The sequence below is a fragment of the Mercurialis annua genome, linkage group LG4, assembly GCF_937616625.2.
Source record: "Mercurialis annua linkage group LG4, ddMerAnnu1.2, whole genome shotgun sequence".
Classification (NCBI taxonomy): domain Eukaryota; kingdom Viridiplantae; phylum Streptophyta; class Magnoliopsida; order Malpighiales; family Euphorbiaceae; genus Mercurialis; species Mercurialis annua.
In genome coordinates this window covers 41,365,353-41,388,945 of record NC_065573.1, presented here as the reverse complement: position 1 = coordinate 41,388,945, position 23,593 = coordinate 41,365,353, and the positions used below count along the sequence as shown (strand labels likewise).

General features: G+C 29.4%; 2 protein-coding genes across 2 annotated transcripts; both read right to left on the bottom strand.

Annotated features, from left to right (window-relative positions):
• Positions 1-68: 68 nt before the first annotated feature.
• On the bottom strand, positions 69-2,812 carry LOC126677001 (alcohol dehydrogenase-like 3). Its single transcript, XM_050371410.2, has 11 exons — positions 2,602-2,812; positions 2,444-2,495; positions 2,205-2,341; positions 2,071-2,120; positions 1,667-1,995; positions 1,491-1,573; positions 1,001-1,076; positions 862-923; positions 682-777; positions 432-593; positions 69-362 (listed from the first exon to the last, which is right to left on the bottom strand). Exons 2-11 carry the CDS (start codon positions 2,490-2,492, stop codon positions 252-254), a joined length of 1,155 nt encoding a protein of 384 aa, XP_050227367.1. The 5' UTR covers positions 2,493-2,495; positions 2,602-2,812; the 3' UTR covers positions 69-251.
• Positions 2,813-8,424: 5,612 nt separating this feature from the next.
• On the bottom strand, positions 8,425-12,680 carry LOC126677000 (alcohol dehydrogenase-like 3). The gene is made up of 10 exons (XM_050371409.2): positions 12,418-12,680; positions 12,193-12,329; positions 12,056-12,105; positions 11,646-11,974; positions 11,490-11,572; positions 9,926-10,001; positions 9,203-9,264; positions 9,027-9,122; positions 8,774-8,935; positions 8,425-8,693 (listed from the first exon to the last, which is right to left on the bottom strand). The coding sequence occupies exons 1-10, from the start codon at positions 12,491-12,493 to the stop codon at positions 8,583-8,585; spliced, it is 1,182 nt and encodes a 393-aa protein (XP_050227366.1). The 5' UTR covers positions 12,494-12,680; the 3' UTR covers positions 8,425-8,582.
• Positions 12,681-23,593: the final 10,913 nt, after the last annotated feature.

Below are 23,593 nucleotides of genomic sequence, written 5' to 3'. Positions count from 1 at the left end.
AAACATGTCACTTACGTGATACTATGTCTCCTGGCTTATAGCTATCGGAATAGTGTGGATTCTGATGGTGGCAGAAAATTGGTATATAAAATTTGAGAGCTGGATAATTACAATTAAAGCACATTGGCTTATGACTTGCAGAGTTACTGTGATTGTAAATATAGTCACTGCAAAAAGCAGTATACATAACACATATAGTAATAAGGTAAAATGTTACAATGGCCTGTCATGCTAGCGTGCAGAGGAAAGAATCAAAGTTGAAGAAGACACCTCAAAGCCTTGCCATCCTTGAGCAGATCAAAAGCTTGGTTGATCTTGTCGAAGGGAAGTTCATGAGTTATGAATCCATCTAGATTCACCACCTGTGAAGATTGAATCTGAGTTAATATAGGAACTGAGAAATGGACAACTGAAGAGTCACATTTACTTACCCCAGTCATGCAATCTTTGGCAAGAGCAGGAACTTGAGTCTTGGCTTTGAAGTCTCCAAAAATAGTTCCAGTGATGGTTCGTCCATCAAACAACTCCATCGGATGTATGGGCAGCAATTGCGGACTCGCATAAATTCCTACTAACACAGTCTTACCCCAACCCTGCATTTCAAACCAAAATTCAAATTTAGATATAAGAATCAAGTAGAAGAATGGTTGCTCGCTTCAGGCTTTTTTTTTATTAACCTACATCATGACTTGATAAAAAGGCTTCTCGAAGTACTCCCAAGTTTCCTACGCATTCAAAGCTGTAGTCTACGCCTCCATTGCTCAATTCTCTGATTCTCTGCAACACCCATTTGTTTGAAATGGTTAGTAGAATGCTATTCTTCAGTCTCAAAAAATAAAATAAAAAAATCTACTGTTTTACTTCATGCGCCGGCTTTGAGTCATCTTTCGAGTTTATAAAATCTGTCATTCCTACAGCTTTGCCTGTATCCACAACAAAGAGAGATTAGTATGTTTTTTTGGTTTGAAAAAGTTCTCATATTAAGAAAGCACAAAAATACCTTTTTCAAATTTTTCGGAGGAGATATCAACACCTATTATTTTGGATGCTCCTCTAACTCGTGCCCCTTCAGCCACCTAATTTCAGAATCTATTAATTGAGATATTTAAATTGGAGCTCAATATTTCAAAAAATCCAGCGCTCAAGTCCTCTGCAGATGGAGACATAATATCTAGTGTTTTCTTTTAGCGAGATTTTGTATTCTTAGTTGTGAATTTGCCACTTGACTAAGGTGGTGTAATATAATTTATACATCAATCTCCCTCAGTATACTCAAATGTTCCATAAGTCTAGATTTATTTTGACTTTCACTCAAATCTAAAGAATTTATTTAGTATATGATTATTGAAACAATGTTTTTTACTCTTCAATTATGTAAACTATTAATATTGGTGCATGTTGAATTAATGTTATTTGATGATAACATTATAAATGTAAATTGGAAAGAGTAATAATTGGACGCATCAAATGTACAACAAACCGATACTTACTGCGAGCCCTAATGCGCCCAAACCGAAAATGGCAACGGTTGATCCAGGCTGGACATCAGCAACATTCCATGCTGCTCCTACCCCTTCATCATTTTTCACATGTCCCTTAGTCAGTTTCAGCATACTTAACTTGCCTAATTAGACCTTTTCTTGTTTTCATATTAAAAAAATGATACCTGTAGAGACCCCACAGCTAAGCAAGCTCATTTTCTTGAGAGGGGAATCAGAATCAATCTTGACCACACAAGCCGAGTCCAGCACTGAATATTGTGTGAAAGTGGAAGTGTTGAGAAAATGATACAGTGGCTCTCCTTCCTTTGTCCTAAACCTACACTTGCCGTCATTTTGCATGACGCTCTTGAATGGGTTCACTCTGAAGTTTCCGCACAGATTGGTGCTCCCTCTTCTGCAGTAGGCGCAATCTCCACATTCTCCGTTGAAAACGGGTATCACATAGTCTCCTTCTTTCACGTCCCTCACCCCTTCTCCTACACTCTCCACCATTCTGCAATCATTTTTCTTATAATCAGAATTCAAGCATTAACTTACCAATGGGACATCATATCAAACCCCTACGTACCCGACAGCTTCATGCCCCAGAATTCGTGGAAACGCTCGCTGAGCTTCGTTCTTGAAAAATAAAGATTTCGGTTATCTCTGTTTTTATTTTTCAAGAAATGTATGTTAAACTTAGATATAGAATAGCTATAATACCTCCCCTTTCCAAGCGCTGAGATCAGTATGACAGATTGAAGTATAGAGGATCTTAATCCTCACCTCCATTTCCTGTGGAGGTTCAACCTCAATCTTTTCCACTACAAAAGGTTGTTTTGGACCTCTCAAAACAGCAGCTTCACACCAAATTCAACGGAAATCAGCTTAACATGTAATAACTTGAAAAACAAGAACAATATTATAAATTCAGTAATCACAGTAAATAAGCATCGATTTACCATTGCATGTGATGACCTTGCCCGCTGTCAAACTTGGATTGAACGCCATCACCTTTACAGATTAATTAATGTTTGAGATTAAAGATTAATAATGATAATAATTGTGTTAGTATGTTAGAGACTAACTAGGATACCTATTTATACAAGGAAAGTATTACCTCAAGAACGGAAACATTAGCAAATTAGACGATTCGTTCTGTCAAGATAAGTCAAAATATGTAATAATTAGCAATTAACCAATTTCGGACAACATACTGTTTGGGATATTGGATAACTCTCAATCAAAATGTATGGCTAGTCGTCCTACTTTGAATTCATTAGTTACTAAGAATCCCATAGAATTCGTGAAATTTGAGTGTTTGCCAAATAATTGTTCAAAACAAAATCTGTAAATTAACATTGTTAAAGCCAACAACTAGTTAGATATATATTGTACATCATATTGTTACAACACCCTCATCTTTTTTTGTTAGCATGTGGGGGCTTTTTCCTAATTTAGAGGAAATTAATTAAGAAATTATCAACTTAATATAATTTCTACCCTATTTCTTTTTATTTTCTTTTACTACTTCATGAATTAATTAATCAAATTTTATCCATTTATACTTTATCCGTTTGAATTGATTTTTTTTTGAAATTTATAAATTTTACTAAATTCTCGAATGTTAAAAATTTCAATGGATTTAAATATTCTACAGTTTTTAAATTAAATAAAAAATAAAGAAATTTTTAAGGATAATTCTTAAATTATACAATTTTAAAACAAACCATCACTTACTAAAAAAAATGTTGGATTTCAACTAAAAGGTGAGATGTTAAATAATAAACTTTGGAGGATGATAAATTTTCAAATGAATTCTTATTAAATCGAATTAATCAAAATCAATTTTTTTTTTAAATCTTTTGACCGAACTGTAATCGAAATATGTAAAAATTTAAGGCTTTATCTATACTATATATAAAAGCATGGATGAAAGAGGGGGGGGGGGAGGCACGTTACGTTAATGTCCTTTTCACTTTATAAAATTTAATTATTAATTAAAAACTATTAAGATAATTATTAGAGTTAGAATACTAACTAAAATAGACTACTATGTTAAGATAAGGTAGAGTACTAACTAAAATAAACTATTATATTAAGATAAGTATATATAATACTAATTAAAATTTACTATTTTAACTATCTGATAATTACTATTCTAATTATTTTTTAATCGTATAGAATTCAAAATAAGATAAACTATCCCGATAAATTACTATTTTAATTATTATTTTATATTATCTATTAAAATATAATATAATTATAAAATTTGGATATTAATTCAAAATAACAAGATAAACTATTACAAATTAACTATTATTTCAAATTATGTTTGATAATTTAACGAGTCACACTACGAGTCACGTGTGAAACACGTAAAGCAAAACTACTTATTTAAAAATACCCCATATTTTTGATTTTTCTTGTTTATGGCATCACCTTTCAAAATCTACAATTTTCAACCCATTTTTAAATTTTCACTTTCAATTATAGCATTTGTCCAAATTGGAGTGGAAAAGAGTTGAGAAAATAACAAGAAAACCACAATAATGACTCACTATTTCACATAATGCAATATTAATTAATTTGTTTATTTTATTATAATTTCCCTTTCATAAAATACCAATTTCTATTATTATTTTTCAACCAGCACCACCTTCCTTCCAAGCTAACAAGTGTCTATCAAATCACACATGTATTTTGCCCTATAGATTTTTATCTGCTTTTATTCACCACCATCATTCTCCACCATCACCATTCCCAAACTCTTTGCCAGCCATCTTTGCCAGAAACCTCGCCCCTAGCAAGTTACCGAGCTCGCCAATCAAAAAGTGATTCCTTCACTTGCTATTCAATAATTAAATCCAATCCACTACCAACTATTTTTACCAACCTTTAATCTCATCATGCCCGGCCTTAGGCATAGGCCACTAAGGCCTATGCCTAGGAGGCCCCCATATTTATAAGAAAAACTAATATTATATTAAATTTTTTAATTTTTTTATTAATTCTTATTATAATAGATGTAATTTTTCTTTTAAAATTTAATCAGAATTCTAATAATTAGGAATAACTTTTAGAAGGCTTTTATTGTGATGAGTGTTGTAATTTAAATAAAAAAAATTAATTAGACTTTTTAATAATAACTAGTAATACAAATAAAAATAATATATAGTTTACATAATATTAGGGCCTAACTATCTTTTTTTTCTATCTATTAATCTATCTAATAGAAAAAAAAAAGTAAATTACTCTATGTGTATTTTTACTTTATTTTATTTATAAATATATATTTTTTATAGAGAAATATTATAAAAATCTACTAAAAATCTATAGAACGTTTTGCAACAATTTCGTCACCATTGTAAACTAAAGTGGTTAAATTCTATAGAACATTTTGCAAAAATCTATAAACTAAAGTGGTTAAATTCTCTATATATTTTTTGAGAATGTTCATTTGTAAAAATAAAGTGACAAACAATGTATTATTGTGACAAGCTTATTTTTACAAAAAAATTCACAAAAATTAATATTTTTATAAAATAATATTAAAAACTTTGCCTAGGGCCTCGGTTCATCTAAGGCCGTCCCTGAATCTCATCCTCTGTTTTTCACTTCTATTTTATTTTCTATTTATTGGGTTTTTTTTTAATTCAATCCTCTGATAAAAACCCACATTTCAAATCCTCAAATTTCACCTTCCAGATCCAACAATTAAAAAAATGGAGCTCTTTTTTTTTCTTTTTTCAGTAACCTTAAATCTCAACCCATATGGTTTATCATACTGTTTTCTTTAAGTTTTTTACACCTTTCAAAGCTTTTCTTCACTATACTCAATTGGTTCTACGTTAATTTTCTTAGACCCGCTAAGAATTTGAAGAAATACGGATTTTGAGCTCTTATAACCGGTCCATCGACGGTATTGGTGAAACTTTTGCTTTTCAATTAGCCAAAAAGGGTTTGAATTTGGTTCTAGTCAGTCGTAATCCAGACAAGCTTAAAGATGTGTCTGATTCGATTCTGTCTAAACATGGAAATGTTCAGATTAAATGTGCTGTGGTTGATTTTTGTGGGGAGATTGATTAGGGTTTGAGAGAATGTTTCAGATTAAATGTGTTATGTTTGATTTTAGTGGGGATATTGATGAGAGTATTGAGAGGATTAAGGAGACAATTGGGGAGTTAGATGTTGCTGTGAATAATGGAACAATTCGGTGTTGTTGAGTTTTTGGATTTATGTTTGATATTCAGGATTTGATACATCTCTGATACATCTGCGATACATTTTCAATACATCTCTAAGTTTATTTTTTAATGAATTAAGTTTAAATTTTTAATCTTTGAATGTTAGATGGTGCATTTTAGATATGTTATTGGTGCTAATGTTATTTTATAGTGTTTATTGAATTCTAATCGACCACATTTAATTGTAATTCGAATATATTTCTGATACATCTTTAATACACAATTTATACATGATAGATACAGATTTGATACATTAATTGAATTAACTGACTAATTTGATTGGTTCGTTTTTATATTTAAAAAAGCTTATAAACATATATGTAATAATACTAATTACAATGAACTAATTAGTTTATTTTAATTAGTATTATTATATTTATTATTTTGTTTATATTTGATTAGTTCGGTTTCATGGTTTGACCGGAAGCCCAAGATGGAAGAAAGAAAAAAAAAGAGTAGAAATGCATAAATATTCGATAAATATTTGATACATCTCGGAGACATATGTGATACATTTCTGATACATAATTTATACGTATATAAAAAGACTATTGTCAAATTACGTTGAAAATTGAAAAATTATCAAACATATAATTTGATACATCTCTGATACATATTTAATATATCGCTGATACATTTTTGATTTGTCAAGTTCTATAGTTTCAAGGACTGCCATCGTTGGAGTATTATTTGTAGAGTGGATACATATTTGATATATTCAAATAAATCATCGTCAAATTCTATAACAAAAAAATATAAACATGATAGACACATTTTTTTAAATGTATTTAATAGATACATCGCTGATACATAATTTATACACGATAGATATATTTTTAAATGTATTTAAATAGATACATGATAGATATATTTTTACTAAATTTATACACTGTTTATTTTTTTTACATATATTTGTTTGATACACCATTGATACATAATTATTTATTATAGTTAATTAAACTAGCTTTCTAATTTTTGTAAATATTACTTTGAATAATTTTGTAGATTTTTTATATTTATAAATATACATGAATAATAAAATACGATATATAATCAAAATATATTTTTAAAAAATAAATAAATAACTGTCAATTTTATTTTTTTGGAGAATGTATCAATGATATCTCAGAGATGTATCGAAGATGTATCAAATGATATTAAAAAACTGTGTCTATAATTTGTTGATGCTTGCGTGCTATAGGCTGACGCTCTGACGTGCTGATACGCTATGACGCGCGCTGACACGCAAATCACATGTGCTAGTTGTTTTTATTCTCTTTTATTAAGATAGTGTCATATTTGCCATGTGTCACCTTTTTAATGGAATGGTGTTTGTTGTAAACTTTTGTGTTTTTTTGGTAGGAATGATAAATATTGGAGTTAGGTGACAATGTATGAAATGTTGAGCAATTTTTGTGACATTTTTGTGATATTCTCACAAAAGTTTAAATATTGAGGTCACATGACTTCATATTTTCCGATTCGCATTTTTATCATAATAAATTTCAAAAATGAAACAATATAAAATGTTTATTTAAATGTTTTTAACTCCAATTTGAACAAATAACTATAATTGAAAGTGAAAATTATTGAGAAATTGGTTAAAATTGAAGATTTTGAAAGGTGACAATATATTTGGAAAAAATCGCAACCCACTTGTCGCCGCCACCCTCAACTGCCACCATCCCTCGCTAACTTGGCCAAGTGAAAGGATGCGTTTCACCTGGCCTTCAATTTAGCAAGGGCTTCTGTAATCTCTCGCTAAATTTAATGACGGATTTAAAAATCCCTAGCTAACCAGGATCTTAAATGGGCGAGATTTTTCTCGCCCATTACTTTCTTCTGTTTTCCGACGGATTAATTTATCCGTCGGTAAATTGTCTGGTTTCCTTAGAGGGCCCCCCGCCAAGCATTGGCGACAAATTTGGAGTCCCTCGTAAAAATCTGTCGTCAATGTTAGTTTTAGCGATGGACTTGATATTTGTTGCTAAAATCTGTCGGCAAAGCGGCACTTTCCAGCAGTGTGCAATATGTGAAAATGTTTTTCGGTGAATAATATTTTACTCGCTTGATTTTTAGGCGTACAAATTAAAAAAATTTAATTGTTCGCCAATTATTTTGATGGACAACTGCCCACATTAATAAAGAATAAAAAAATAATTACACATTCATTCAAAATTTAGAATTGTTTCAATAATCTCTCTAAATTGACAAATTATAAATTACTTTGTCGTAAACTAGAAAAGCAATCATAATTGTGGATTTGATGCGTTCATGAAAAGGATATCTTTAGGTAGATTTTGAAACTCAAAATGAAGGATCGGCATTCTCTCAAGTGCATTTTAAACTTGAGGGAGTCGTATTTACGATCTTACACCGTTTATTAAAAAATGAACGGGTAGATCAAAAAATATAATTTTAATCAAATTAATTTATATCGTTCATTTTACAATGGATGGTGTAGATCGTGAACATAATGAAAGCATGATTTTGCATGATCAATGAAGTGGTCATTTGATGCATTTCACTATCGGATCTCTATTTAGTTGATGTGCGGTTGCACTTTTTATGTATTGTCTAATGATTCTTATGTGATTTTTGTTCAAAAGTATGACAATATACTTGATATCATGTCTATTGGTTAATCCCATTGCAAACTGACATAGACTTGTTTGCTGATTTTGATGGTGGCAGTGTTACGACAAACTTTATCTGATGTTGGAGTTAAGTACAGTTTGAGCGCATTGGCGTTTGAATTAGAGAGTACAACTGTGTTTGTAAATATAACAAAAAGCAGCATACATATAAAAAACACAAGAATGCATCTCGTCTGTCAACTGTTGTGGGTGTGCAATCAAAGGTGAAGAAGACACCTCAATGCCTTGCCATCCTTGAGCAGCCCAAAAGCTTCATTTATCTTTTCGAAGGGTAGTTCATGAGTTATGAATCCATCTAGATTCACCACCTGTGTCAAGCGTGCATGATTCAAGTTAATTATATAGAAACTCTGAGAAAATATGAAGCTGAAGAATCACAATTAGTTACCCCGGTGATGCAATCTTTGACAAGAGCAGGAATGTGAGTCTTGGCTTTGAAGTGACCAAAGATAGTTCCAGTGATGGTTCGCCCATCAAACAACTCCATTGGATGTAGAGGTAATAATTGCGGAGTCGCATAAATTCCTACTAACACAGTCTTACCCCAACCCTGTATTCCAATATAAAATCCAAGTTATATATAATATATGAAGAAGATTAGTGGATGTTAGATTCCTACTACTTTTTTCTTATTAACCTACATCATGACTCGACAAGAAGGCTTCTCGAAGAACTTCCAAGTTCCCTACACATTCAAAGCTGTAGTCTACGCCCCCGCTACTCATCTCTCTAATTCTCTGCAACACCACCATTTGTTTGGATGGTTAGTATAATGGTATTCTTCAGTACCTCTAAAATGAAAAATTACTGTTTTTACCTCATGCACCGGCTTTGGACTATCTTTCGGATTTATAAAATCTGTCATCCCTATAGCTCTGCCTGCACACACAACAAATAATTATCATTTTTTTATTTTACATTTTTCGATAGGATTGGATTCATATTTTATTCATGCACCCAACCATTCACATGTTAGGAAATGAAAGATTAAAAAAATGTGTCACTTTTTCTGATATAGTATAATTGATTAGATCTATAAATAACATATGTATGAAATTTAAACTAAAAATTCTCTTTTCCGTTGAAAAATATGGCATTTATGTTTCTCATAATTAAAAGGCTAAACTCATCCTTAAATTCTTGTATTATTACTTTTTATTTCACTTGATACTTGTAAATGTTTTACATTTAATTATTTATTTTATACATATGTGTTCTTTTAGGCATAAAATGTCGTCGTTTCATAAAATTAAAACGGCAATGTTATAATTTCATTCGCAAAGGGACCATAAATCTACAAATCAAATATTTAAGGGGCTATTTAAATATGTTTTTTTATTAAAGATCAAAGAAAATAAAAGTTATTAGTATAAATTTTTTTATAATGGATTTAGCCTAATCAAAAACCAGAAAATACCGGTATCCATTGGGGTGTCACTTATTTTGACAAACCGCCAAAGGAGGTTCTAACTTGCAATAGGTGGTGTATTCACTAGCTTTAGGCACGGTTGTAATGAAAAAAAGAAGCAGCATAAAATACCTTTTTCGAATTTGTCTGAGTTGATGTCAACGCCTATTATTTTGGATGCTCCTCTTATACGTGCTCCTTCGGCAACCTAGTTACACATTTATTAATTAGGGGCAGATTCAAATTATTCTATGAACTCGAAAAAATATAAATAATTTTTCTTTTAGTATAATTTTATTAAGATGGAAAAAATCATATTATTAAATTATATATTAAGATGCTATTTGACAATTTAATTATAAGCTAAATTATTAGTGCTCATGCTTTATATGAGGTATCGCTTGATTTATTTTAAATTATTTTTCAAAAATTTAATTTTCAAAAAATATGTTTTAAAAAGTGTAAAATTAATTTTAATATATTATATTATTTAGTTTTAAAATACAAATATCTTTTCATATTTTATATTGTTGAAGAAATAGATATATCTTTTTGCATAAAATAAATAAATAATTAAATTACTATTTTTTGATTAATATCGTAGTAACTTAAGTAATATTATTTTGTGCATAAAATAATAATAAAATACTTGTTTTATAAATTTTAGAAAAATTTAAACAAATCGAATAAGATTAAATTAAAAACACTTAAAAGTCAACTTATTTGAATTTCCTAACAAAATTATATTTTTGATTAGAAAAAGTTGGACTCAACTTTCTAAAAGAATAAAATGCAAAGATTTTAACCAACAAATTTGCTATGTTTTAGAAAGCTCCATTTTCGTAATCTACTGATCATGCATGAACCAAGTCAGGTCTAAGTCTGCCCATGACTGCCAGTAAGAATAGACTAGTTGCATTAGACTTCAGTTGTGATTGTTTAATTGGATTTTGAATTCCACTCTCAATAATTCCGAAAATGCAGCGGTCAAATCTTATGCAGATGGGGATAGATCCTCTTAGTCAGTCTTTGTGTTCTTTTAGCCGTGATTTTTTTTTTTGATAAATTAAAATCTTATTGACAAAAAGACTATGAAAAATGGCAAAACAATACAAATTAAAACTTACACACAGAAATGTGACACACAAACTACGATTTTAAAATTGAAATAAACAAAATCACAGATATAAACTATTATCTAGATTTCTAAAAAAAAAAAAATTAAATCCAAATAAACATTTCAGTAACCTAAAGTGTTGTAAATTTTAAAATTCTCCATTTGATTTATAAAATAAAAAAGTACTTACACGAAAACCAAAAAAATACAAAAATCTCATATTTCTTGCATTTTTAATTGCAGATAATTATTTATAATATCAAAAAGTTATTAAATTTGGTGTGATAGTTTTGTACTATCTAACTGCTCATGATTTGTTCATATAAATTAAGTTTTTTTTCTTATTATAAATTATCTAGTTATTTGGGACAGATAATCAATTCTTCATTATCTCAAACAAGAATATAAAATGCTATAGATAACTGCCTAATCTCTAATATCTAACCAGTCCATTAATTAATTGGTGTAGACAAATAGGTGAAGTCAAGTGTTTGGGTGAATTGACCCCTAATTGGAGGATGTATTAGTATTGATGCCCATCAATTTAAAAAGTAACCCAAGGAAAAGGGATACACTTACCGCAAGCCCTAATGCCCCCAAACCAAAAACGGCGACGCTTGATCCAGCCTGGACATTTGCAACATTCCATGCAGCTCCTACCCCTTCACAATATTTTAATGTCCCTCTGTTAGTTCCACATTTAATTTTATTTAATTTCTCAAAATTTTTATATACCTGTAGAGACCCCACAGCTAAGCAGGCTCATTTTCTTGAGAGGGGAATCGGAATCGATCTTGACTACACAAGCTGAGTCGAGCACTGAGTACTCTGTGAAAGTGGAAGTGTTGAGAAAATGGTACAACGCTCCTCCATCTTCTGTCCTAAATCTACACTTGCCGTCGTTTTCCATGACGCTTTTGAAGGGGTTCACTCTGAACTTTCCGCACAGATTGGTCGTCTCATTTTTGCAGTAGACGCAGTCTCCACATTCTCCGTTGAAAATGGGTATCACATAATCTCCTTCTTTCAGCTCTCGCACTCCTTCTCCTACGCTCTCCACTATTCTGCAGTGCACCCACATATTATTCGGATTCATTCTAGGCATCATCAAAATCAAGAATTAACAGCGGAGATCAATGTCCTACCCGACAGCTTCATGCCCCAGAATCCGAGGAAACGCTTGCTGAGCTTCGTTCTTTCAAAATTAAACATATATCCATCGGTTATTAATATCTGTCTTCAAGAAATGGAAGTACGTTTAGATATAGAATACTTTAATTACCTCTCCTTTCCAAGCGCTTAGATCAGTGTGACAGATTGAGGTATAGAGGATCTTCATCCGGATCTCCAATCTCTGCGGAGGATCCACTTCAATCTTTTCCAGTACAAAAGCTTGTTTTGGACCTTTCAAAACGGCAGCTTCACAGTCGCCGACAACCCAAATCAACTTAACACCTTAATATATTTTCAGTAATCTGAGCAAAGTAAGAAAAAATATCGATTTTACCATTGCAAGTGATGATTTTGCCGGCTGTCAGGCTTGGATTGAAGGCTTGGCTGTTCAATTCGCTTGGGGATGCCATCACCTCAACAAATCAATGTTTGAGTTTAGAGTGTGATTATAATTGTGTAGTGTTAGAGACTAGCAAAGTATAGTTATTTATACAAGGAAAGTACAGCTCAACAACATAATTAAACATTAGTATTAGCAAACCACACGATCCATTGTGTATAGGTTCAAAGGTTTATTATCTTATTATAGAAACCAAAATACCATTCCTTTCAAGATAAGTCAATATATGTTACAAATAGATATTAACCTTTTCGGACAACATATTACTACTGTACTTGTTTTGAAACACTGCCAGACATCTCAATCCAAATTTATTACCAATAAAAATTCAACATGGTCTCTTAATATAAGAATCAATTAACTTATACTTATTCATTTTAATCGATTAATAACAATACTCTATGAAAATATTAATTAATGAAAATACTCTATATTTCTAGGTAAATTAACCTCCAGTTAAGTTGTCATAATCTCTGAATTTGTTTATTTTGTACAATTTGAAAAAAAATTTACGTAAGAATAGATTGTATCGTTCTTAATAAATTAAAGGCTCAATATATAATTAAATCCAAATATATGTGGGTTGTTACAGTTTTATTTATTTTTTGACTTAATGCCTTAAAAAACCCTCACATTTCATCTCCTTTTCAATCCTATTTTGACGCTGAAAATTTATCAATTTTACCCCATTTTACATTTTTTTCATTTCAATTGTACCTTAAAGCATAAATTTGACCTTATTAAAAGTTCAAAAGAATTCTTCAAAAATGGTCAATTTAATATAAAAGTTAATCTAATGCAAAAAGAATTAATTTATAGAATTTTTGCCAAATAATAAAAGGTCAATTTTATATTTTAGGGTACAATTAAAATAAAAAAAATACAAAATAAGGTAAAATCGTCTGCTTTGCAACGTCAGGTTATGATTGAAGAAGGGGATGAAAGGTCAGGATTTTTTTTAAGACATTAGGCCTAATTTTTTTAATAATAGTCTAATTTTAACATTTAGTTGTAATTTTAGTCATTTTTTTCAATCAATTTAATTTTCTCAATTTTCACCTCAATACAATACGAATTAGTTTCGTTTGCCTTTTTCAATAATGTTCAGCTTTAAAATTGTTTCGTTTCTTTATAATTAGATTTTAGCGTTATTTTTGATTCTTTTAATTAGAAGTTAAATTTTATTTTTTTTTAAAAATGAATTTTTCTAGTTATAGAGTTAATTTATAAATTTAATTAAAAATTGGAACAATTAAATTATTGGGAAATTTTTATGACTAAAATTGCAAAGAAATTTTGAAATTAGGTTATTATTATAAAAATTTAAAAAATTTGGACAAAATTACAACAATCTATAAAATTTTGGATTAGTTTTGCTATTAGACTTCAATTAAAATGATTAATTATAAATTAATCGACTCTAACACACAAATCTAAAGCTGCAATGACCCTTTTTTCAATTTATTACTATAGCTAGTTAGCTACTCCCACCGTCAATTCATCTGTTGTGTTTGGAAAGAATTATACAATCTTAAATGTGTTAAATTTTAATTAATAAAATTATGTAATTTGAATAATGCACTATATTGTTATTGGTTTTGTGCACGTTGTAGACCGAGTCTCTAAAAGAATTTTTCGTTTGCAAATAATTTTTCAACACAGAATTCTTAGCTTAACATCACTTCTAATAATTTTTCAAAACAGAATTCTTAGCTTAACATCACTTCTAGAAAGCTTCATATTTATCTCTTTCAATATAAAATATACTCCCTCCGTCTTAATAGAATTGTCCATTTAAAAAAAAAAATTGTCCCAAAACTCTTGTCCACTTTCAAAAAGTAACTAACTTTTCCACTCAATTTTTCTATATTACCTCTATTTAAAATACACTAATGAATAAATTGAAATTAAATTGCAAGTATACCCTATATTAAATAAAGGTATGATAAAAAAAGTAAGATTTTTTTATAAAATCCATAAATAATAATTATTTCTTAAACTATATGATAAATGCAAAATGGACAATTCTATTAGAACATAAAGAGTATATTGCCCTAGCCGTCTCTCTCTCTTTTGAGAAACCTCTCAAACCCTAGTAAGTTTTTCTTTTTTGTTTATTTGGGAGGTGGTTTTTGGCCATTCTTGGCCAAAAATCACCTCCCCAATCTTTTAAATTCAGTTTTTTTAGCCTTTTTCATAGTTTTTGTCTTTAATTTTGAATAAAGTTTCTTTCTTGGCCAATTTTGGTCTAGATTTAGAAATTATTTTCTACCTTATTATCTTAATTTTATTAGATCTGTTCTAATCAAAATTAAGAATAGTTTTTTTCATCGTTGGAGATGAAATTGTTTTTTGCGATGCAAGCGATTTGGATCTCTAAAACAATTAGAGTCACCATCTTAAGACGGATTTCACCAAATATCGGTATATTTTTCGTTGGTATAGATGATGTATTTAATGTTCAAGAGAAGAGATTTGTCACAAAAGATGTGATTAGGGACTTTAACGATGAAGTTATAGCTGCTAGCTGTGGCAGTCGTGCGATTAAAGTTAGTATTATCATGGCAAGCGAAGCTAATCTAATTCCCTTTATTTCAAAGGTTGTAATGGATGCCTTCAACAACAACTCTTTGCTTTGTAATATTATCAGTTTGATAGCACATGACTACTTTAACTTAATTGAGATGCATATATGTTGTTTTAATTACGATAGAAAATCTCATGTGGTAGCATATGACTATTTTAGTTTATCTAATTGGTTGGGGCATGTCCCTCCGATTATCAAATTCTATGTACTGGCTGATCAATCAGCTTTTGATTAATAGAACTTTTTATTTCAAAATAAAAAGTATATTGCCATAATATTAGACTGGGAAAACATTATTTTCATTGAAAGGGAGAGGTAATAAATAATACTCCCTATGTCCCATTCTAATTGAATAAATTTTTATTGCACATTGTTTAAGAAATTTTAGTAACTTTATTTTTATATTCTTATATTACATTAAATGTTTCACCACTTTTTAAAAAAATTCATTTAAAATATATTAATTAATGAGGGTAAAAAAAAGAAAAGCAGTGTGAAAAATATTTTATAAATAGAAATTTTCAAATAGAATGGGACATTCAAAATAAAAAATTTGGTCAATTAAAATGGGACGAAGGAAGTATTTAATTACGTTTATAGAATTAAATTTGAACTTTGGTTCTTTAATACGTACAAGACCTAGTTACAAGATTCTGGAGAATTTGTTTTATTGGAAATTTTGGGTAACGCTAGTCGAAAAGAAATCGACTTCATTACTTAAATTATCCACCCAATTTAAAAACTACAGTCTATTTCTTTCTTTTGACTATTGAGCCACCGTCAGTGACAAATCCATGATTTCATCTTAGGCTTAATTTGTAATACTCCTCTTATTTTACGACAATTCAGGCATAATTTTTGAAAAAAGAACCCTTATTTTTATTTTTATTTCAGGTTGGATCCTAAACAAGGATAGTTTCGCCCATGGCTAGGAGATGTCTAGAAGTTACATATACACAATGTCTAATTATCATCTCGATCAGTAAATATAAATCACCTTCTCAATCTCGTAAATTTAATTTTTTAGTCTTTTTCATAATTTTTGTCTTTAATTGTGAATAAAATTTCTTTCTTGGCCAATTTTGGTCTAGATCTAGAAATTATTTTTCTACCTTAGTATCTTAATTTTATTAAATCTGTTCTAATTGAAATTAATAATAGTTTTTCATCCTTGGAGATGAAATTGTATTTTGCGATGCAAGCAATTTGGATCTCTAAAACAATTAGAGTCACCATCTTACGACGGATTTCACCAAATATCGGTATATTTTTCGTCAATATAGATGACGTCTTTAATGTTCAAGAGAAGAGATATGTCAGAAAAGATGTGATTAGGGACTTTAAGGATGAAGTTATAGCTGTTAGCTGTAGCAGTAGTGCGATTAAAGTTAATATTATCATGGCAAGCGAAACTAATCTAATTCCCTTTATTTCAAAGGTTGTAATGGATGCCTTCAACAACACCTCTTTGCTTTGTAATATTATCAGTTTGATACCACATGACTATTTTAGCTTAATTGAGATGCATATATGTTGTTTTAATTACGATAGAAAATTTCATGTGGTAGCATATGACTATTTTAATTTATCTAATTGGTTGGGGCATGTCCCTCCGATTATCAAATTCTATGTACTGGCTGATCAATCAGCTTTTGATTAATAGAACTTTTTATTTCAAAAAAAATAATATAAATCCAAAGTGCAATTGGTCTATTAAATAAATGAACAAACACTGATGAGTTATAACTCAAATGATATAAGTGTTGGTTTTTAAACTATTAGATTGTGAGTTTAAATTCTCCATTAAGTGTTTTTCCTCTTCAATTATCAAATATGAGCAGTTAATAATTTAGATTATTCTAAATGCAAGTAAAATTGCTTTGAAATCGAATGGAACACATAATTTGAATGTGACGGAGCCAGCAAATTTCAAGATTACCCAAAAAATTAGCCAATATTAGAAAAATTAAAGACAATAAGCAAGGAAAAGAAGAAGGAAAAGGCCATTAAAAGAGACAATCCTTGAGAAAAAGTTAATAGTAAGTGAAAAGGAAAGAGCACACATATATTGATTAGACCAATTCAAAACTATATTATTGTGTAATTAAAGGTCATTTAGGTATTTATATGTAAATTAATAGATATTGTGCCGCCTCGGCAAGAACAAGAAAAATAAATAAATAATGCTAGCGATAAGGCTATTTGTCCAATTTAAGCACAATGACGATAAATGTTCAGAATTAATTAAGGCCACGCCATAAAGACATTATATATAAGATATGGCGGTGGGTTTTTTGATAAGACAATTTTTTATTATAACAGAAGAAATATTGCGATTTTTAATTCTCACATCACACTCATACTTAATATTTAAATTATTGTCGTAGATAAAGTCCATATAATCACACCCCGAGAATGTTAGCGGATTCTTTTACTAAGGTCGGTATTCTGGCTTTTAAATTTTCTGCTTGAATTTAACATTAGCTATTGATGTATTTTTATTGCTTTCGATTCTTTTATTGTACAAAATAGAGATTTTTAATTAATATTAGACAAATACATCAAGTACAACTACAGAAAGAAAATATAAACAGAAATTACAAATCTTAAAATTATTTTTAGAATTCTAATTAGTTTAAACTTTAATTTATCCTAATATGTGTTGGATACTTATTATATCTTTTATTGATTTGTGTAGAAAAGGAAGTTTAAATCCTCTTTAAATCTGAACTTCTTATTCATTTGACCTATTTAAAACTCTATAAATAGACAAGTTATGACTTGTAGAATTTAAGAGTGTGAGGGAGATTAGTACGCTAAAAGCATTATTTGGATTTATTGTTGGGTTTGGGCATTAGAAAAATCTCTACCGTTTTTTTGCACTCTTCATCCATTAGTGAATAAAACTCGTTCCTTCGCCCATGGAGTTATCATTGACGAACCACGTAAATCTTGTGTTTGTTTTTAGTTCGATTCTATAATATGTCATAAGCTTGATTTCCTAATTAAGTTTCTACTATTCCGCTGCGACTAATTTCACAACAAGTGGTATCAGAGCGTCAGTTCTGATTTGCGATTTATTTGAGAATTTTTTGATATGGTTATGATAAAATTTGAAATTGACAAGTTTGATCGCACCAAGAGTTTTGTCTTATGGCAAATCAAGATGCGAGATTGTTAGACATAAGCTGGATTGCAAAAAACATTATTGGAGAAGGAGAAGCTGTTAGAGAAGATGACTGAAGATGAGATTGGAGATTTGGATGAGAGAGCTCTATCTACCATCCGATTATGTTTATCTGATGATATTTTGCGTGAAGTTCTACGCAAAAAATCCGCTTTAGATTTGTGGAAGAAACTTGAAGCACAGTTCTTGAACAAAAATCTCACCAGTAAACTTGTTGTCAAAAACCATCTACATCTCCATATGGCTGAAGGTACGTCTTTGAAAACGCACCTTGGGGAATTCAATTCCATTATAATGGATTTGGAGAGTCTGGATATTAAATATGATGAAGAAGATATGTTTCTTATGTTGCTTCGTTCATTACCTTCTGATTATAAGCAATTTTGTGAAAATTCAATATTTAATCATGATATGCTTTCTCTTGAGGTAGTTAAATATGCCCTATTTTCGAGGAGCTAATGGGGAATGCTAGTCAGGTGTCTGATACTGCCTTTACAATCAGTACTAACATGAAGACAGGTTACGATGACAAGTATCCGAAACACAACAACTGTACTTGTAATTATTGCAAGAAGAAGGGGGCATCTAAAGATTGATTGTTGGAGAAATTCAAAAAGCAAAAACTACCGAAAGCCTAACGTTCAAGCCAATATTGTTGAAGATAAATTAGATGAGGACCATGAAGATATGCTAGCAGTTTAGAGTGGAGACTCAGGTTTTGGGGGGATCCGGTTCTACAACCGGTTTAACCCAGATAACCGGCTTGGTCCAAAAGTGCACCATAAATCTATAAGTTTGAAATTTTAAGCAGGTTCGGGTTGTTCATATCACATTTGTGCCGATTTCGATTGGTTTTCCGACTACAACAGAGTTGATAGTGGAGTTGTAGTTATAGGAAATGGTCGAACTTGTAGAATTTTGGGCATTGGTCCAGTCAAGATCAAGATGCATGATGGAAAAGTTAGAACATTCACCGACGTTCGACATGTTCCTGAAATGCGTAAGAATCTTATCTCTCTATCTACTTTATAAATTGAAAAATTATTGCACGCAACCGTTGCGCCATGTCATTCGTACAACAAACCAATGGTGCGTTAGCCATGTGAAAAAATTCATAATAAAAAAATTAAGTTATAAATGAAAGATTCCCTATCGCAAATCCCCATTGGCTTGTTGTAATTATGACATGGCACAACCAATGCATGAGATAAACACTCTTAGAAATTTATGGATATGAGTTTTATGGCAGGAATGGGATTTTGGATATTGTGAAAGATGTTGTGGTGTTATTGAAAGCTCATAGAGTTGGTCGTTTGTATGAGATTGATGGATCAGTTACGACTCCGTCTCTTTCGCCAGATTCTATTGATGATATTGCCAAGATCAACACTAACAAATTCGAAGTTGCGTGCCAATTGGTTGATAAGTTATTTGATTTATCTATTGTGTCATTTTCTATTGACAAGTTCAAGACATTTTTGGACTTGTTTGAAATTTCTCAATTGTATTAACCTTATGGTGAAGTGGAGAAGGTGGAGTTTGGTTGTCATTCTAATTTATTGAAGATGTAAGAGAATTCTAGTCAAGGGGGAGATTGTTAGGATTATTCCTAGAATTCTAATTAGGTTAGGACTTTAATTTATCCTAATATGTGTTGGATATTTATTATACTTTTTATTGGTGTGTGTAGGAAAAGAAAGTCTAAATCGCTTTTGGATTTGAACTTCTTATTCTTTTGATCTATTTAGAACTCTATAAATAGACAAGTTATAACTTGTAGAATTTAAGATTGTGAGGAAGATTAGTACGTCCAAAACATTATTTGGGTTTATTGTTAGGTTTGGGCACTACAAAAATCTCTACCGTTCTTTTGTATTCTTCATCTATCAGTGAATAAAACACGTTCCTTCGCCTGTGGAGTTGTCATTGACGAACCACGTAGAACTTGTGTTTGTTTTTAGTTCGATTCTATATTTTATCAGAAGTTTGATTTTCTAATTAAGTTTCTACTATTCTGCTGCGAGTAATTTCACAACAGATTAAATATTTAACCAATAAATATAAACTGTAATTTTACTGTCTAATTGAACAATTGAGAGATGATAAACAATTTTTTTTTATATAGAGAGAGGAATTTCACGAACAAATATATTCATAATTCATCAACACCCAACTCAAAATGAGAGATCTTTTCAGAATTTTTAAACCGCAAATTCAGTACCTCTGTTTAAAAGACGAATATAATGCAAATTTTAAATTAGTTTGGATCAAATTTAACTCAAATAAAATTCAAATTAGAAATCGCTAGAAACCGCTTTCCTTCAAAATAATGAATGCCGTTAGGTTAGAAAAAGAGGAGAAGTTGAAAGAAGAGGTACTTAAGAGACATTGTTTTATGCATGTTTAAATTTTTTATTCATAGCTAAATTAATTTTAAGATATCTCATGCATAAATGTTAATATGCCAGCCTTTATATCACAGCATCGTAAATTAAATTATAGTTTATATGCTTATATCTACATATAATTTTTTTTCTCAGGATTTATGGAATAAAAGATGTATGAATGTAATGTTGGAATATGCTTTTGGGAGAATGATAGTTTTATTGTCATTGGACAATTAGAATTATATAATCCAATTTGGATTAGTACTCATAATGCTACAAATAGATTATTTATTTACTCACTATATATATCCTACCTTATTTACCTTTTAGAATACACCAAAACCAAACACACAATGTAGACATTGATGTAAATAAGGAGAAAAGGGGTGTGTGTGTGGTGTGACAAATAAAAATTAATCCTAACCCTTTCGGGTTACTTTTTATAAAAAGTTAAACATTTTATGGGTTGTTTTCTTTCTAAGGGTATATTTATTAGAGATGTTTTTTATTTGGTGGTTTTCCACCAAATCTTTTACTCCTTTTAATGATTAGTGAATGACTCTATTTTTTCGCCTTTAGATATACGCTTTAATGTAAAATCACGCAAATCTCCTATGTCATTTTTTTATTTTGCTATATTATTGTTTGTTGATCAATTCTATAATTAAATACTTATCAAATGGTTTTGATTCCGCTGAATACACCAACCTGGTCACGAACCGATCACAATAATTGGTAATAAAAATTCAACAATCGATATCAATTTACAACATGCAATCCATCAAATTGTATCTTTTCAAAAATATTTATCTGTTCACGTTTCATTTTTCCAAGATGTAATTAGTTGGGTTCTGGATTTTTTATGGACCGTTGTCTCCAAAAAGAAGAAAATCTATAAAAAAAGTCTACTAAGTCATGGGTGATGGGTGTTGAATTGATCGGATGAGAGTTGAAAATGATAAATATTGTTTGGCACGCCACTTGTGAATATATAAAAATTTGATACACGCATCGCATGCGACTTGCTTTTTACTCATCTAAATGTCTTAAAATTAAACTTCTTTTTGTTTTGATATATTTTCTTTTGAACTTCTAATGATCCACACAATAACGACCCCCTGATATTACGTTTTCACACTTTTGATTCGAAGGCCACACATATTTGTTTTTCCTACCAAACAACTCATATGATTGAGAAGGTCCAAATTGTAACATGACTGACCATCAAATTTGAAAGCTTATCATGTTTTGTTTTGTAAAGATAAAAAATAATTTTATATACATTTTTTTATCAAGTCTGGTGTCGCTTTACGTGTTTTACACGTGGCATGTAATGTGACTTGTCAAATAATTATATTTATTATGAATCTAAAGTGAAATATAGTAAAAACTAAAAAAATTGAATAAAGAAGGTTAACATGGTCACGATAAGAAATATACAGTAAGTTAATTATATCAATTTTAATCTTGATAAAATTTCCTTTCATATCTATTTTGTATGTATGTATCATTATTATTTTATCAATATTTTAGAAATTATTTTTGGTAATCGATCGTTAGAGTATAGAAAAGAGTTGGAGTGATAAAAGGTATCCCTTACTTATTTGAATAGAAGTCAATATATTATGTGATCAAGATTTAATTAAAGAAAGGTTAATCATCTATTATGATTTTTATTTTATATAGATGTTTAACTAATAAATAAGTCTAGATTCCTTATTTTAATTGAATTTTTCTTTAGTAATAGAAGCTAAATGAATATTCTAATTATATAAAATTAATAAATTAATGAATTACCATAAAATCATCAATTAGTAATAATATAGGAAGGATTATTATGTAAATGTGTCTGTTTCCCTTCCCTCCCCCTTCCCACTCCGTGCTTTTATATATAGTATAGATAATAAATATATTTTTAAAAAATACTATGACATTTAATTCTTCAATTTTACAATTTATAACAATTATATCAAACTATCAATTGAAATATGTTTTATGATTATACTTTTATAATTGATGATTTAGCTTTTGATCATTATGTGTATGAGAAATAAGTTTAAAGCCATAGTTAAATCTAATTATAACGAATCACAAAATTACAAAACCAACTCAATTTAAAAAAAATATTTATCATTTTGTCAAAATAAATAAATTTAGATTGACAATAGAAATAAAAATGATGAGAATATTAGTTAGTCTTTCTTATATATTGTTTATAATAAAGTATTAATATTGAAATAAGAATATAAATTATTTTTAATGTTCATTAATAGATATATGGTATTAAATAAATTATTTTAAAGTAAAAAGTAACTATATAATTAAACATTAAATTATAATTATAATAAAATTTTATAAACATTTAAAAATAAAATGATAATTTTATTTATCAAAATTTTAATTAGTATATAAACTAGATTATTTTTTATTAAATTTATTTTATTATAGTTTGATTTGATTCCTATAGAAAATGATAGAAAGAAGTGATTTTAAAATTTAGATTTTAATCAATAAAAAATTGAACTCATTTAAAAACTCGTTGAATGATAATGAATTCAATATGTAATTTAATATAATCATCTGTCGAGAAACCAAAGTCATTGATATGCCTATTTCAGTTAATATGCTATATATATTATTTCACCAATATAATTAATAAAGGTTAAAGAACTTTATCTTTATATTATGATGTATATCTATTTATTAAAAACAGATAGAGATTTATTTATTTATTATAAGTTAATTTTTTTTATCAAAGATAAAATTATACTAAATTAGATATTAGGTGTTAATGTTAATACTATTTAAAAATTCATTTTAATTCAGCTCATTTGCTATTGAGGACGGGTCAGACCCACACACTCTGCAAAATGCAATACGAAATCCTGTTATCTGGGCCTATACTCACTTGTTATTAGTTATATTCTTTGATCACAAGTAATAAAAAGA